The sequence below is a fragment of the Lineus longissimus genome, chromosome 1, assembly GCF_910592395.1.
Source record: "Lineus longissimus chromosome 1, tnLinLong1.2, whole genome shotgun sequence".
NCBI classification, from domain to species: domain Eukaryota; kingdom Metazoa; phylum Nemertea; class Pilidiophora; order Heteronemertea; family Lineidae; genus Lineus; species Lineus longissimus.
In genome coordinates this window covers 1,166,712-1,185,298 of record NC_088308.1, presented here as the reverse complement: position 1 = coordinate 1,185,298, position 18,587 = coordinate 1,166,712, and the positions used below count along the sequence as shown (strand labels likewise).

Genomic DNA, 18,587 nt, shown 5'->3' with positions numbered 1-18,587 from the left:
CCAGGAGCGAAGCTAGCTTTTGGTCTGGTGGGGGAGGGGGGGGGCAAAAGTCTCTCGGGGGGCCGGGGGCACCTTTTGAAACCTTGCGCCAAAAATCATGGTCAAAAAAACATTTACTTCGAAAAAAAGATTATGTGATGTCCTTTCCCAGGCACCGTACATATATATCATAATAGATGAAAGCGAATAAAGCACTATGATCGTATATGATAAATAAAAGGATATTTTCGTTTACTGTTCATCATACCACAGGAATAACTTTATTGTAATTGTATATACATGTAGCTTAAAAGGACGTTTGTTCAATGTTCTTAAATAACGAACCGGCCATATACGTCTCGCTCGAAGTGGATGAGAAACATCAAATATTAGGGTTAGGGTCTGTGACTGACGGAGTTGTAGGTGTTTTGCTGGCGACTATGGGAGCACAACCCAAGTTTTTCTTTCACTAACCACATCGTAGTGCTATCATTCAGTAGCGATCGGATGGGTTACGAATTGCATTGGCTCGACGAGGAATACTTCATCACGCATAGCCATAATTCGAATCCCCGCCAAGCGCTCCGCAAACGCTGAGCGATTGGAGGCTGTGACCTGCGGTCATCATGCTCGGGAGACAGGAAGTTTTGTGACTATCTCCTTCACGAAGTCTGGAGTCGCTTGTTGTTGAAAGAGATTGAGTACGTTACTCTGCGAAATTTCTTCCTATCAAAAACTAGCGTTGCTGCGACAGAGTTGACAACCATGGTCCAAACAACTATCTCAATAAACCAAACACTGACCGAGAGAGGCCTCATACGAGGGGAATGCCGTTATAAGAGTGTCTACGCGGATGTCTTCTATCTGTACACGTGTGCAATCACGCCCGCTGTTCTCATTGGCATGTTGCTAAACATTTTAAACATCATCGTTCTACGGACCATGAGCAATGTTGCGAAGACGTCGGTTTTTCTCCTGCGGATACTTGCCGTGTGTGATCTGTTTTTCCTGACGGCTTGCCTGATCTATTTCTTTATTCGCCACATGGTCGTTTATTTCACCAATCGTGTTGAACTATTCGCCAGACCTGACAGCCATATTGGCGCTGTCACATCATACGCCACCGCCCCGCTTTATTACGCCTCTCTTATGACAAGGAACTGGTTGATCGTGGTCATCACATCAGAGAGATTCCTTAACATCGTGTTTCCACTTTGGGCAAGAAAACATTGCACCAAGGGGAAAGCAGGCAAGGTGTCTGTCGTGATTGTTTGTGTTTCCGCTGCGAGTTATGGGCCACGATACTGGTATGCGTTTCTCACAGTTGGCATCAACCCTTGCTCCGGCTTGACGGAGTTAGTGGTCAATCATCTCCCCGAGGCTCATCTCATCGACATGATTACCTACTTAGCGGGCCTTTACTTCATCCCAATGATCCTGATCTATTCGATGAACATCATCCTAATCATTTCAGTGAGGAAGTCGATGCAAGAACGCCTCAGTATGACGGATAAACGGATTCAGACTGAAAAAAGCCAGACTCAAGCGACCGTCACAATCATTTCTTTAGTGGGCCTGTTTACAATATGCGAGACACTTCCCATCTTTGACCGCTTGATCAGCATCATTGGCGTAAGGTTCGCCGATGACAGCCCTTTTTACAACTATGGCAGAAAGATCGGTTTGGTTCTCATTGTATGCGATTCTGCACTGAATTTTGTAGCTTACTGCGTTTCCAATAGAATATTCCGAGAAAATTTCTTGAAACTTTGCTCGAGTATACATTAAAGCTGAAATGAATTTCGTTGCCACTATGAATCAGCAGCTGAATTGTAGAGTAAATTCATGTAGTGCCGCTTGCTTCAAACAAGGCGTTGGTGAGCTCGGCAGGATTTTGCTTGACGCGTTTAGAAGATGGCAGCACTTCATATACTACAGTCTTGCGCCAAGACTCGCGGGGCAGTCCGTTATCCGTCATCCTGAGCGTCTCATTCACGAGCGTCTCTTCAACGGGCGACAGACAGAGGCCGGTCCAATGCGTCCGGAGTGTATCATTGCGCTAGACTAACTGACAATTTAATCGGCAAGCAGCTTTTGTTTTATGGAACCTTTGTTCAGCCCTAAGATCCGCAGGCTCGTCGACCGTCCAAGAAGTCGCCAGCAGGTGGCGCCTTGTCAAAAACGCCGCCATCCGGTTTTTAGTAGCAGTCAATCTTGAGTAGCCAGTATACTCGACGACGGCGAAATATTAGGAGGTATACAGACGTATAGGGACGGACTTCTTGGTCTAACCCACTCCACCCGCTCAACCACACCGTTGGTAAATTTACCCGACGCCCAGCAAACCTCGCTTCCTGCGGATGTCAACTTTATAAACATTTGTCAAGGACGAGGGCAAACGTGCTAGGTGCTTGTGTGGCGCTGAGGGGCTGTTAGTGGGTTTACCCTCTCCTCAAGGGCGGTTTTACGAGTGCTCGTCTGTCCATGAGATGTCCTTGACATGCCCTAGAGGTCGTCAGGTGACACTTTGGTCGTCTGCTCGAGAAGTCAAATTTGCACATATCATTATTTTTTTGGAACAACGGCCTATGTCCATACACGTAGTCACCAATGAACTAATGACCACCTGTTTAAAGCCAAATGCATTAACCACAGTTAATTGCATCGACCATAGCTTGTAGCGACTGTAGCCTCGCCGACACAGAGTTACCAGCGCCAGCATCACATCGCCTTTCAAATAGATGGATGTGGTTGTCGTCGTGTGGCCTTGTCCCAATGCATCTCAAGCTCCCAACAATCACAATCCCGTGGCGACAGTCGCCCTGTCTCGGCACGGTCGATAAAATAATGGGTGGCAAATGAAACATTATATTGACAATCATACCAACTAATTAATCTCAATTGCTCCCAGTTACTGGAGGCCGCAAGCGATCAAATATATTCCCACTTGCGCGCTAAACATTTCCGAAGAGATGTCAACAAAATTACGTCCTATTCGTCGAAATTGATTCGGTAAACAGAAAACGAATTCGTTGTTGTTGTTTCGGCGCGGAAGTTTCGGAAGACTACAGTCGCCATTTCTGAGCGATGTAAACCTAAGATGAATCATTGATTGCTGATCGATAACTCATATTTCAAGTGGTGTGAAGGTAAGCACGAAGTTGTCGGCTGGAAGTAAGTTGAAGGGAAAGATCTTGAAAGGAAGAGAACAAGAAAATAGAAACAGGACAACGTCTTATAAGAGATTCTCCTAATCAGTCATTGTAGTCGTAGACGGTTTCAACCAAACCTTTAACCTTAGGATCCATCCCCAGGCAAGAGGATAACGAGGAGAAGAAAAGTCACGTGGCTAATTTCAATGGGATGAAATTAGATGACCCAATAACGGGAGAACAACAACAACAACAACAACAGTAATAATCTGCCAGGTTATCTAAATTGTTCATACGCGATCCCCACAAGTCAAGTCAGCTTTTCGCGTAAAACGCATCACCACGACTTGTTCTCTTTAAATGCGTTAAAAACTTTCTGATGTTCTCATAAGTACTTATCATTATTCACGTGTGGTTTGCATTCATTCTCAATTATGGCCGATGAATTACCTGATTCATGAGAGCTGAAACACGCCATACGCTGTCTTTTGGAAGAGCTGCACGGAGTGAAACCCCTTGGACACACGTTGGACATGAAGAAAGCAACATTCTGAGGATATTCGAATAAGAAGAAAAAGAGGTAATTGCAATTCGATCTATTTCGATTTCGATGCTTGATAAGGTGTCTCAAGTTGATGTAGATGTAGTTCCCGTCAAAAATAGTATGCTTCTCTCTCTTCATTGACGAACGTAGATAACCTCCATCTCTTCTTCTCCTCTTCCTTCCTTTTGACTGTCATGGCTTTGTTATACTCATTTTGTACACATTTCATCTTGCAAACACCTGTGACGGAGATCGATGATTATGTCCATGTATTTCCCTCATTGTAGCAGCTTCACCAAAATGAGGGCTTCACTCACCGGTGCTGATCGTAGGACTGCTTACGGTCCAAGACAATATTTACTGATCTTTTCATGTATGAAATCGACAAGGGACCGGTAGCTCACCTCTCGAGATTGATTTACAGTGGCGACACCTAGTCCACAGTTGCTTTAAGTCTCTCATTAAGTCAATGGCAATGTCTACCTTGTTTCAACCATTATCATTCAGTTCGTGAAGGATGAATAGTTGCCTTCCTTCTGGATCAGTTCCTAATGGCAGGAAAGGCAACATTTAGACCAAGGTGATGAGACGAATATCAAATGCGTTTATAACAAGAAGTTTATGAAGTATTCAAGGGAAAACCGAATCAAAAAGTCATTCCATTATGTTTCGTATCACCAGTTGGAAGAAAGTGATGACTTGAGTATAAATAGAAAACAGGTAGTTTAGTTCTATGGGAGATCTGATATATACATGTCACTCTAACGCGTCCCGCATACAAAGCTCGTGTAGTTTCCACGAATTGACGAAAGTAACGATGTCAAAAACAATGCCATGGGATGGTGACTACTAGTAATATGCAGAGAAGAAGGCTTTGTATACTCTTAATGATAGGACAACTATTAGGGTTATAGTGTACAAAACACGCACAAACACTCGATTCCAGCAATGACAATATTGTGTTGCGTTGGTTGTTACTGGCGCCTTGAGTCCAGGAGAGTCTTTCCCGCCGCCAAGAGAATAACAATCCGATCCTTCAGAGACATTGTCGATACTTGCCGAGTTGTGTCATCGAAGATCAATCGATATATGCCAGTTCAAGAAACGAGTTAGAGTAGATCTTATGTTGATAACTACCAATAACGCGCCAACCCCCCCCCCCCCCCATGCTCCCTCAGTTCGGGAACCATAACGTTACGTCATCGTCTGTTTTCGTTTCTGGAAAGAAACATGAGACTCCATGAAGGCCGCAACATCCTCTGTACATTTTTACATACATTTTTTGATGCATTTTTCCCGATGGATTTGAACCTTTTCTTCGGTTGTAATGAATGAATGATAGTAAGATATAAACTGTTCGTAAAGTGAGTGGTACATGTACATGTACTGTAGTTCTCAGAAAAGTGTATTGGACGAGGAAAAGGTAGGATTGGGTTGACGGGTGCGATACCACTTTTAAACCAAGCCTAATATCAAGATTTAATCACCTTTAACTTCGTTGACTAATGGTTAAATTGGAATTCACAGAACGCACTTCCGACTTCACACATAACCCGTTAGGTGGGTGGGAACAGTTTAAACCGAATGGAAATGTGTCCAGATATAATAAAAAGGCGTTTAGCACAAGTGGCTTACATTTATAAGGAACAGTCAAAATCTGAATAAACGAAATACCCGAAGGTAATATTACTCATGAAGACACAATGGCTGACCGCAAAACACAACCATAACATTCTTTATCCAATAATCCAAAACGCCACTTCATCATTTTGAGATTTCCGCGGAATTTGTACTTAATCGATCGGAATTTAATTAAGCTTTGTCATCAGGTTTCTTGTTTTTGTCAATATTGCTAGGCCTCTTTAACTTAGAAAAAGTGTGGGTTTTCCTTTCTTTGAATGATTAAGAAAACTGTATCTCAGTAACTAGTGCGTCAACATGCTTGAAGTGGCCTCTTGTCGTCAGCGGGCAGAAGAACGTGCTGGAGGCGAATGCGAAAGAAAATCATTACTTGGGCACTGAGAGTGACCAGAGGGATTGGTCCAGTTCGTCAGCATCCTAAAAGCAATAAGTATGACTGTAGTCTTGAGGCTGAGGTTCACAAAGTGGTGCTTTTCATTGCAGGTGAATTAAAAGAGGCAGTTTGCAATAACGACTACATCAGGCATTTTAAATAGACGCTTGTTGGTAGTCAAGTTGATTATGTTTTATACGGTGCCAAATGAAGTATGTAATGCTTGATTAAAATGCAACATGGATAACATTATTTACGCTTAATGAAATCATTAATTCATTTTCATTGGGAAAATGGAGAAATATGCATATGGGACTGCATGTTTCTATTCACGTTTTTGGAACAATCAAGAGCATATCATTCCATCCGTTTCTCCCAATGTTGCACTACCACATTATAATAGTGTGTACAGTATCGAACGCAAAGCGTTCCACTCCATATGATCATTTCTTAGAGGTATATCACAATCTGATACCATTATCACATCATCTCCTTGGTCGTCGCAACAATGCCAACTGATTGATTATGAAGTCCTGGTTTTCTGTGGAACTCTGACCAAGCTCTCTCCACGATACTGATAGTGATATACTGTAACATTCCCGTGTGGTTGCTTTCTCAGTTACCTTGAGGTCAAAAGCAATTGGTCAAGGTCGGGAATTCCCTTGTCTTGTATACGTTTCGTTAGTCCTTCTTATTCAAACCATGAGTTTCTAGACAGGCACAGAAACTTGAATGTGAGTTTATTCATCAGTTGGTCACCAAAAGTCATCATGATGCTGCTCGTGATCATGTAGAGTAGGCCTTCGTGCGTTGGTCGCACTTAGACTGATGACCAACGCCGGGAATTCAGCATGCCCAGGATTGGTTTATACTAAATGGTAAGTGTCGCATGATAATTTGATTCAAACAGCGTTCGTTCAATGTCAGGGCAAGTTCTTTTCTCACTATCGCGAGAAGAGAAGACTGAATCTTGTTGGGACAACATATAAAGTGTTGAATACCGACGTATATCTATGTTTCATGTCTTGACCCCTGTATGAAATCTATATCAACTGTTGACAACTCCACATTATTGAAATCTATCTCCCCCAAGGACAGTCAGAGTATCATTTGATAGAGCAGGATGCCATGTTGGCTTCTCACTTTCTTACCCAAGGGATGCCTTTGTGCCGACTTTGATATTGCTACGCTGCTCAGTGTGCTAAGGTCGACCAGCGAGAGGTTTGATGGTTCCACTTTCGGTTTGGGGCCTCGGAGACTGCAGGACCAGTAATTTTCTTCTTGCGGCCGGTAGAGCGGTGGGCTAAAGAAGGCATTATGTACGTGAGACATGCTGGCCCTCGTCAGCCCCATCCTTGATCTTCCTATTCTGTTTGGAACAGAGTAAAACGTACAACGTATCCACGAGCTGCACATGTACCATCAACCAAATTATTTATCAATTACCTGCCTTCGTGATACAGGGACATTTCATTGAGAAGGGTCTGTCGTTGGCGCCACTTTTGCCATAAACGTACATAGCTAAACTTGTAGAAAAGTGCGTGGAAATACTAATCGGCTCCCTGAAGTACATTTCAACTCAATTTAACTAAATTACCATACATTTCGCCAAGACTTATCAGTGAAATGCACATGGTTGTTTGGTGAAGTGAATGTGATGCAGGCTTCATCGTATTTCACTGTGGCATGGTCGCTCTATAGACACTTTCCCCGTTGTAATTTATCAGAGATTTATGTCTCTCAACCTCCGAGGCGCCACACAGGTGCATTCAGGAAACATTATGCGAGAGAAATTGCCTAATTTGAAGATAATGGTGAATAAAGTCGCCTTTCTCGTGCTAATTTCATTAATTATCATGTGAAGATTACCTGTAATTCTTGTTAGGCGCTGACTCGACACGAGGTGAGACATCTATGTGACGCTGAGTGTCAACATTTCCATTGATTGTTGTTTATGACTGAGAGAAACCTATGCTCCTTAATCGTTTCGTTTATTGATATTTATCGGCAAATTGTGTCGTGTTACGTGACGACAAGGTCACATTGGCTATTTTTACTGATGCAGCAACGAAATTCGTCTTCCTCGTCAGTATAAACGGAACTGCCTATGCCTTCGATTTCTGGCTATAATCTCACCTACGGCGAGAGGTCTTTTCGGCATATTGATTTATGAATACTATCTGAGGTGACAATTTTGCAATGAAGTCGTCCCGCAGAGATATTTTCCGCGAAGTTCACACACCACAAACAAAATTGTAAAACCAGTGGTGGGTCAGTTTACTTCCGACCGTTCCGGGAATGTTCCTATAGTTTTATGGATGTGCACTTTCTCCTGGCTCCTTACTGTGAAGAGTGACACTTTCTTACTTATTACGAGCAATCTATACTCCCAATTACATACTCAAAGAGCTTTCACTTTCAGACAAGGAATAGCTCTGGAAAAAGTGAAATTTCAAAATGAGTGTGTGAATTGGCACTCCATTGCGAAAGACTGTTGCTGTTGATCTTGGTGAAGCGTGTTGTCGCTGGTCCCCGGCGGGACAACACGAGATGACAAATCAAGCGGCCATGTTTGCACAGTTTGACATTCCTGACAGATAGATCTTTTCCGTGCAATGGGGACAGCTCTATTGATACAAGTGTCAAAGTCGTTCGGGTCCGACACCTCGGAACCAGCTCCTTCCGAAAAATTGGAGGCGGTGCATGCACCTTATCGATTGGTTGTTCCAATGATATCGCCACGGCTTGGTAGGTTAGCTAAAACCAGAGTTGTCCACCGCACCTTTTCCTGCTTGGTCGCCAGCAGAAATACAATTGGCTCCCGAGGTAAAAGAGTTACCTGCTGCTGCGCTGGGATTGATGTCTTTAGGCGGTGCTTTCGTTCCCACCAACAAAATTTAAATTATCAAATGCCCGCTGGAGTGGAGCCAAGTGAGTATAGTGTTGCCGCGGCGGCGAGTAAACTGAGTGAGAAATTGCTCTGTTTCGGACAGATTCTGAATATTAGACCACAGATCCTCCCAAAAGTTGTGTCTTTATTATGTGGTCTTTATTACAGTAAACACCATTCTCTGAAGACAACATCCACTGATTTCCTACGGGATCGGTCACCAAACAAGACTGAGTGTTCCGGTGGAGGGCAACTGATGAGTGAGCCGATAAACTTGGGCCGGACTCCACCCCACTGTGCCTTTTTACAAGAATTACTGAGTCACAACTGAGGAGCAGTTAGTTTGCGGCTAAAACTAATGCTATTTTTCATAAAACAGGGAGGGTTTTTCTTGAATCCGATAAATCACCTTTGTGACGTGTAATCTGCTGTCAGTAGAATTATACTCGTGGCACAATTATTAAGCGACGCCATAAGAACTGGGGCGCCCAGAAATGTCCTTGAGAGTGGGCTTTTCTCTTCAATGAAAGAAGATAAAATGTGGACACTCTTGAGATTTAAAAGAACGTCCCACTTAAAACGGGGTTTTGTCTTTTGGATGGTGTTTGGTTGGGGCATTATGGCAAGTGCTGGCGCTGAAGGCGTTCAATCACCGCCAACCTAACCACGTCGTTATAGCGAGCGTTTTTTCAACTTGTGCAGGATATATCGAATTATACTTTAACTTCAGCGTGCAAGTTTCTTTACTCATCTGCTCATGTATCTTAGTGTGGGCATGAATCGGGCTGTTTTCTACACTGTTCCTCTGAAAAGTATTAAAAAGTCATGGTGTATCTCATCCTGAAGCTCATGCCAACTCTTGACACGATCGACCGACAGAGCTCAGTAAAGTGTACGAGGGGAGGAGGATACGACTGACTCAGGATTTTCGAGGATGGGTGTATCTTCGTACATCTGATACTTCCCATGCTGTTAGAACATGACCATCGCTTAACTGCCTCTGAGGACCGAATAAAGTCCCGACCTCGATGTATTTACCTCAGAGTAACACACGCTCGACTCATGGCGGAACTCATCTTCCCGAAGCTTTTGTGCAAATAGACCTTCAGGAGCTACAATATGTAAGGACAGGCTGTGCATATTAAGTTTCAAGCAACAGATCGACATTTTAAGATATACTGTCAACATTTCCGCGACTCTAGTTGAGGACTTCTCCTTCATAAGACTGTAATTCAAACTGTAAGCAGCCACAAATCGGCTAATCCCACGGATGTGCTACTTGTGATTAAGCACCTGTATTATTTAAGCACTTGAGCAGCATGCAGTGTAATGGTATCATCATTTTTTGCAAAGGATGTACGGGAATTTTCATCGCCATCATCAGCAGCAGCATTACCTTCGCATCTTCATCCTCATTATTACATGTATCATATAAATCAAAATCTCCTCCCTAATCAATTTAAGCATATGCACATTGATGCACAGGTCTTTTGGGCAGGCAACTTACATGACTTGCCAATACTTTCAAACGTACGCTTTTGCAAAGCGCCCATTGACGGTGGTTTCGATATTTATCAACATATTACCTGCAAGGACCAACCGAAGTGAGTAAGTCCAATCAAAACTGATTAAAATACAAAGGCAGCGACTTTTCTTTTGCTGTTATAATCAACCGTGTTGACAGATCGATCAAAACTTATAATGAAATAAATGTTTCAATCATATTGTAAGACATTTCAAACACCGCCAAAATCCTATGGCTCATTTCTCCCCAACCTGCTAGTTCATGGACTGGCGCCGGTTAAATTGCCAACAAGAAGTGCGAAAAACCGACAAAGTTATCGCCGTGGTGTGAGATTTTACGTTTTCCACTCAGCTCAGTGGTGGATTATTCAGTTTGATAGTTTTGTATTGTCCAGTAATGACAGCAATTAGATGTGATTCCTATAATCACCAGGGAACAGCTATTCTGTAATCATGTCAATTGCTCAAAAAGGACAATTGCCGGATTAACTTTCTTTTAAATGTTATCATGTTTCATGCCTAAATCATGGTTTATAAAATGATCTCTTAGAAACAGGCGCCGTGGAGAAAGTGAGGTTTTTTTTATGAAAATGATTTTGTCAGTTTATCCACGAACAACTACTCCACAATGAAAGTGGTGATAATGACACTGCATGTTGGAGATATTTTGATCGGAGTCTTCCAAGACTCTGCTTCAATGATCTTTAACTGTGAAGATAACAAAACGATGGTACGGGGAAGATATCATGTTAGGCCTATCCGATTGGCTGAAGCCCTTATGGCGTCATGATTTCAGACTATGGTTTCCAAAGCCCCAAAGCTCTGTAAAAACATGCACATTCACAGATATTCCGCGGCTGTGAGTATTTCTCAGCAACGCGTGAATTTCTCAATTGGCGCCGGTTTAATTGCCAATACGAAGTGTGAAAAAGCTATACAAATGTGCGAGATGTGAAGTTATGGATCGGGCTAGGCTTTTACTCAAACATAATGCCCATGTTTTGTTCCTCTTCTGTTTTAATTGATTAGTTGTAAACAGCAATCACTCCTAAATCAAGTAATCATCGAGATCGTCAGTTGTCCACATGATTATTACAACTTCAGATTACCGCTGTATCAGGAAATCTTGGTCCGAAGAAAAAATGTCCTTATGAGCAACAGTTCATTCTAATATAGTGTGTTATAATGAATGGATGGTCCCTTGTCTATTATCAAGCATGTTATTACATTTTCCTTACCTATTTCGTAATAAAGCAATGTCCACACGCCATGATAGTTATACTGATGACACGCCACGGCGCCTTTGACGCCAGAAAAGGTATAAAATGTCACCACGAGAGGTACTTTGGCACGGAAGTTGTGACATGTATTGGCCATTTTATATCGTATATTGGGAGGTTATGGCTTGGTTTTAGGTGTAATTGTGATGGTTGTCTATAGAAATGAGATACATGCACTAAATAAACTTAAAATCTAACACTAGTATATTGTCAAGCTAATTACAAGGACACACTAATCAAATTACTGTGCCTAACGTAAAGTACATGATGTATGGAGTTAAAAGATGACAGTGTAATTAGCTTCAGTTTGTTTACAAGTGTAATCAAGATGTAATTGATTACATCAGTTCTCATTGCTCACCAATGGATTATGTATCTACCCTTGCAAAATATAATTAGAGTAATTGGTCGATGAGCACTGTCACCGACTCAATCTTGAATCAATTAACCAAATAAGCGCACTCCAGTTACCCCCAAATAAAATTTGACATTATTGGATCACTTTTCCATTGGATTTGCTGTGCGAAGACCAAGATTTTGTCCGTTCTTTTTTCTTTATTTGGATTATAGCGATTTATGTGGAAAACTAATCGAAATGCTTTTCAAGGTTGGATAACTGATATCACCAAGGTATTTGATGATTTTTTGAAAAATCCTCTTTCATTCTTAGATTTCCACTCTGCACATACTTGTTGCTGAAATGGACTTGCAGACGCTCATCATCCTCCAAGCAGAAATAGTGGCGTTTTGTATTGTTGTGTGGAGAATGATCTTTCTCACTTCCCCATTTACGTTGAGAATTTATTGGTGAAGTCAAGAGGCTCAAACATGAGTCCATAGATTTGTCATAAACATTCCAATAAAAGGGGGCGCCCAGCGTGTTTTCCACACTCAATCTGCACACGCACACACGGGTGTCTTGCGCCTGCATCGGGCAAAGGAGCAACGCTTATTCACACTTCCAATCAATAACACCATAGTTTCTTAAATCTAAAATGTCTGGAAGGTGTCTGACATAATGTCCCCACCCCCCACCCCTTGTAGCACTCTTTTTACAAGCGCCGATATTCACCAAACTTGGCCTGGGATGGGACTCAAAGTTGATACCGATTGTGGGCCTGACACTGACCTGTGGAACTTAAAATACAATAGCAAAAAAATGTAAAAAACCTCTAACATTTATACATTTTGCTTATAAAGACTGCACTAGTACATGTGTTTCAGTTATAGCCAGGTCTCCCAGGCATGTTAAATAGAAAAATTACGGTCCGAAGATTTCAATTACTATTTTTACATGTGCAGGTCCCGGAGCCCGCCTGCGCCCGCCTGCCCGCCTGCAGCGCGCGGGGTCAGAATAATGTGGGAAATATGCGATCGAAACTGACATACATGTTGGTTTTTTTATTTGAAAATGTAGGATTAAACTCAACAGGAGTCCATCTTACGAACTATATACACCTCCTTCGGTCCGCGCATGCTAAAGAAAATTCATATTTCAACAGGAAATGCGCTCGTGACCGAAAATTTTACAATACAATTTAAAATCATAACGGGGTGGCGACTATGGGCTCGTTGGCTTCTATAGCGGATATTTTTATAAATTACTCGGCTCGTTTGAGAATAAAATTAACTTTGTTAATCGTTAATTTTGTGGTTTTTATAACCAGTTCAAGTTGGCGCCATGGATAGTTCACCGGGCGTTCCACTCGAGTTTTAATACGTGTAAACTTCAAGAAATTAATTCCAAGGCGCTGCGTTCCCCATTGCCCGCAGCAAAAGATCAGTATTAGTTGGAGAGGAACAATTAAAGAAGGTCATTTTAATAAAGCTAGTTTGATAGGAATAGAATGAGAAGCGTATATCGCGAGAAAAGAAAGCATTATTATTTGCGGCGCAGCGCGACTCTCAAAAACACAATGACACAACGACAATGAGTGTCCACAGCTTAACACCATGCCTATTGTCTTACAATAATCCAACAATAGATTAAGTGTATACACATAGCGAGCGCATGAAGCGTTCTCGTTGACGCCACGGCCGTCTAGACTTCGTGTCGCGGTGTTTGTTCCCCCGAACCAATGGCTCACAATGGGGACTCAGCCTTTAAGGGCCTCGTTTGCTCAGATCACAACACTTCTTGTTCGGTCGTCCGCCTGTCACAACCTCGTCGTCTTTTCGCATATCTTCACATAGATACATTCGCAACTGCATCCTCTGTTTCATCAACCGGATTATCCTTTTGGTTCTACCTTACTCGGATTTTATTCTGCTTCCACAGAATATTGTTTTAGTTTTCGAGTTTTTTCTGTCAAAGGATACTATTGTAGTTTCACATTCGCATTACGGATGACGTAACACCAAGGTATATATACTGTGTTTTCATTGCACCTTTTTGAAGTATTTTGCTATTGGATACGATTGGATATAACTATGGTCATAGACACGACGAGCTTGTCACTGAAATATTTCGTTTCATTTTGATAATTGTAATTTATAACAATGCTTTTTTTATTTTTGTGGAAGTGTCAGTCATCATGTTATGATGTATCTGCATGTATTCTTGTATCAAATTGTTAGGGCCGAGTTTTTGCCACAAAACCGCATTGTTATTGTTTTACGTTAATGTGACGCAAATGTGAACAGTTATGTTAAGTTTCTTCCGGATACGATCGATACTGATGTGTATAGGCAACAAGCTGCACCAGCCATCAATTTAAGACGCTTAAACTGTAGTTCATGGGCTGAAGTTTGGAACTGTCAACGTATAATACATGTCTGGCGATGACAACTGCATCGAATATGCCGATCTCCCAGGCCACTGACAGTCGCGGTTTATTGAATATAATGATATCATTCCACTGAACAAAATGATCACTGCAGAAACTCTCAACAGCATGTTCGCGGGCCACGGTCTTAATCGAGCCCAAGAGAGACGGCACAAGTGCCTGAGAAGACGGCGAAGTGGGATGTCGTGCACCAATAACGGGACGAGACCGCGCGCTTGAAGTTTCCAACTTCACTATAATCCTTCATATTATTTCTGCTACACCTTGTCTTTTGTTAAAGCCATTGACTTAATTCAGTTCAGATCACCGCAAACTCTGATATGAAATGTTCTGTACTTCAGTGGCCAACCGTAGCGAAAGACCTTACGTTTCAATTCGAATACGAATCGTTTTCGTCATTTCCTTGTTTACTGACAGCTCATCTGTGACCGCAATCATAACACAGAAATACGGTGGCAATCCCAAGGTGAAGTCACTTTCTGTATGGCGAATGCGGAGGACGACACTTACGATCCACTCTCATCTCAATGTCATTCTAACGGGACCTCAATTGAAAAACTCTTTTCAAACTTTCTGAGTCCAATCTTTCATAAAGTCACTACATCACGTTCTGGTTTTGTTAAAAGCACCTCGCAGAATCATCTCATGATCCCAAATTAACAATCAACATTTATCTTCCTTATCCTTTCATTGAATTGTGACGAAGCGCTGACTAAGGTTTTGTCATGTCCTTGGTGTCACTCTTGAGATTCATGGCTGGTTTATTACTTTCTTATTGGGAAGACTATAGTGAGTCTTGCTGAGCGTAACCATCCAAGCCGCATTCTAAACGATAATATTGCGATCACACCCAACTCTACAAGTTAGAGTTCGACTGCGAAATCTTGCCAGATCAGAGTTAATCTCACTCAGACTTTCCCTGATACCTAGACCTAAAACAAGATTTGGATTTTCCCATTAAATGACCAACCCTATCGTCTGTCAGCATGGTATGCCCTATCTTTGTAAGCTTTTTTGCTCCCGGAGTTCTATTTGTGACAATTCTTCTCAGTTGAACCAACGACACTTTCAAAAGTCGGTGGTTCAACCAAAGACATCGTTCCTGTCACATCCAAAAAGAAAACATGAAATGCTAAGGATCATCATTGATTTCTTTCTCAACTTTTCTCTTTTCAGAAAATGTGTGCTGTTGGTCATATCTTGGTGTTCCTGATGTACCTCTCAAACGGTATCCAGGCGGTGTCATTGGCGCGGAAACTTGGCTCCCTGTCCGCTATACGAATCAACAAGCTGAACGCGCGGCGTCCGCCGATTGTAGGGGGAAGCCGCCCGATGCCGTCCGAGACACACTCCGCTGTCGACCTCATTGAGCCAGTGGACCCATCTCTCGACCCAAAAGGTATGTTGGCTATGTCAAGGAATATTTGGGTGACCTACTTTGTGAATGTGTGTGTCTTTTTTGAGGCCATTTTTTAAAGAGGGATGAAGACGAGTGGGCTTGATTATTATTCGAAAGTGATTGATTGTCATATAAACACGCTCTTCATTACTCGTTTCCATTGCAGGTCTCGAATTGAACCCTCGCATCCTGCACAAAATCCTTGGATCAAACTTCAACCCCGAATTCATGTCAGTCGAGCAGCCATTAGAGATGATACTCAGTCCAAACGGGACGTACAGTTCGCCCGATCGCCACCACATACCACGCGATCTCAGACGTTTAGTACGAAAAGTCGTCTCAAAAGACAGTGATAATTCATTATTAAAAGTTAGCAAGAGAATACGAAACAAAGTGAAGCGATTTCTCATATCTTATACGCACTGTTCTGTGTTACATAAGTGGAAGGACATTGGTGTGCGATTCTGGCCGCGCTGGATTAAAACAGGTAGTTGTGACAGTAAGCAATCGTGTTCCATCCCTGCTGGGATGCGATGCAAACCCATGGCATCAACTAAATTGACTCTGTTGAGGTATTTCTGTGTGTCGAATTGGGATACGAAGGAGAAAGACTGTTCGTGGATTGAGGCGCAGATTCCAGTGACGTCAGGTTGTAAGTGTGGATGTTAGCTCAGGATGTGACGCTCGCATTGGACGCTCGTCCTCGTTGTTCGCTCGACTCGATCGCGGGCGCCGTGGACATGGCAAGTGCTAGTCGAGTTGTGATGGACGTTAGAAGTCAAAAGTCGAATTTCGTGTGCTGCCATTGGTGGGTAAACTGTCTCACTGACTATATCTCAGAAATGGCTACCTCTTCCTATACTGGCACGTAGATGTGTTCAACTCTTGGAGTTTACAAATAGTGCTATAAACTGGAAAAATTGGGTGTAAATATTTTGTACATAAACAGATTATTAATATTATCGTTTTGTAACTTATGGCCAGAGAGGTAGTTTCATGGTGTGTAGGACTCCCGTCTGTTATTGAGCCAGTAATATTGAACGTTAGTTGATTGTGACATGTCGCTGACATTTTTAGGCCAGCATAAATGCAGGAAAACTTAGAAGCGGGTGTAAATGTATTGTTTGTAAAAAAACAATACAAAAAGTTTAATATTTATCTAATGCATGGACCATATGAGAGTAATAAGTAATGAATTAGATCAGTGGAAAATGACCGCGTCAGTGTTTTACTTAGACTTGTGATTCAAGATTTGAATGTTGGGGATTACATTGAAAAGACAATGAGCGTGTTTTTTCGCTGGTTTCAAAAGAGACCGGAGATTTGCGGCCATCGTAACCTTGAGTGAAAGTGACAGGTTAAGTCAGATTTTGCAATAATTTTAATTGCTGTTTTTGTAGTCATTATGACTAATATTCATAGGTGTCGAGGCTATTGTCCTTTAATCATTGAGCATAATGTACAATGTATTTATAAACAAGTGTCATTACTTGAAGAATGCTTTGCAAAGGCATGATAAAGTAGCCGCCAATACTTGAAACTTGAACTGAACGAAAAACTACAAGAAGTAATTGGTATTTCACAATTGAGAATGCATAAAAGTGAATGTACTCTCTGCCGAGGGAATATTCTCACTCTGACCGTCATGCTGAATGCTAGGGTTTCGGTTACCTCCAGCTTTAGAAATGTTGTTTTTAAATGCTACTTCCGGTTTGGGAAATACATGTACCTGAAATGAAAGCATACATAAAATTCGTTATATTTAACACGTTTGTTTGTCAGTTATGTGATTGTGTTTCGTCAAAGTGGCAGTAGATCCTGAGATCAACCGTTATTCTGCAGTTTCAGGGGAAAACCATGGCTTCCTTCTCCCAACAAAGCGGCCATAAAAGGTCGTTTGCGAAGCACGCGCGTCGACAGTACAAAATTAGATTTCCAAAAATGTTCAACTGTAGAAATCAGGCCAGTGACTTTCAAAGACTTGTCGTCATCACTGCGTAATGTTTGGTCATTCTATAATTGACCCTGGAATGATAACTTCACACCATTCATGTTTTTTTTAACCTGACATCCGTCACAAATTCAGTTTAATTTGTTTTCTTAAGTTAGGCGCGTGTTCTTTAGAAGTATTGAGGTATCAGTGTCTGGTTAGTAGAGGGGTGTAAGAAAATTAGCCTGGTTAATCAGCTAGAAGGAGAGGCCATGTAACGATTTGTACAACACAGTTCAAACGTGTGCCAAGAGCGATCTAACTGAAGATATGTGGCAGCATGCCGCACACTTCTTACATTGAAGCAGAAACTCTCTGATTTTGTACTTTGTTCTTAATAGAGAATTGACCCTTTAACATCCACTGGTTGATTTGCGATCGTCTGCACCGTTCGTGCAGCACGACCCGTTAGATATTTGCTCAGGAATGATACCCTCATGCTCGGAATTTCCATGACTTCTGCGTAAGAGTCCGTGTATAGTGAGACAGGTGATCATGAGTGCTTCCCGAGTTTATGATTTTTTTCTCCTCAGATCAATATCATGGCAGATTTTGTGCACAACAGTCTTTGGGTTGTACAGCAGTTCCCGGACACAAAGATTCATTAAATTCCTTTCTTCCGACAAAAGCCATTTAATTCGCAAAACTTCACAAGAAAATAACTGCATTTGTGAAGTTCAAAGGGACTAATAACGGAAAAATCGGTAGAGGAAAAACATGTTGTTCACAACAAAGGAATTGAGGCGTTTCGAACTGGTCAAAGCTCTTGAAGGAGCCTTCAAAAGTTAACAGTGTCGTTGAATAACTATTCTGTATCCCAACGCAAAGATCAGATTATGCGAGTTAAGACAGGACTTAGAGAAAATGCGATTTCAAGGGTCCTCTTTTTTCACAATATTGATCCAAGTTAGACGAAAATCCGCCTTCGAAGCTTAGCGGGGCGCCGTCATGTCTGGTGATCGGGACAGGGGAACCCTTCGAGAGACACTCACTGCAACTTATTGGGATCAACAGTGCTTAAGTACCACT

General features: G+C 42.0%; 1 protein-coding gene across 2 annotated transcripts; it reads left to right on the top strand.

The window, feature by feature from the left end:
• The first annotated feature begins 3,478 nt into the window (after positions 1 to 3,478).
• On the top strand, positions 3,479 to 17,142 carry LOC135483712 (noggin-2-like). 2 transcript variants are annotated; one of them, XM_064764721.1, is made up of 3 exons: positions 3,479 to 3,711; positions 15,346 to 15,568; positions 15,735 to 17,142. In XM_064764721.1, exons 2-3 carry the CDS (start codon positions 15,349 to 15,351, stop codon positions 16,235 to 16,237), a joined length of 723 nt encoding a protein of 240 aa, XP_064620791.1. In that variant the 5' UTR covers positions 3,479 to 3,711; positions 15,346 to 15,348; the 3' UTR covers positions 16,238 to 17,142. The 2 variants fall into 2 exon arrangements, with proteins under 2 accessions (XP_064620791.1, XP_064620782.1); XM_064764712.1 differs by lacking the exon at positions 3,479 to 3,711 and adding an exon at positions 13,541 to 13,745.
• Positions 17,143 to 18,587: the final 1,445 nt, after the last annotated feature.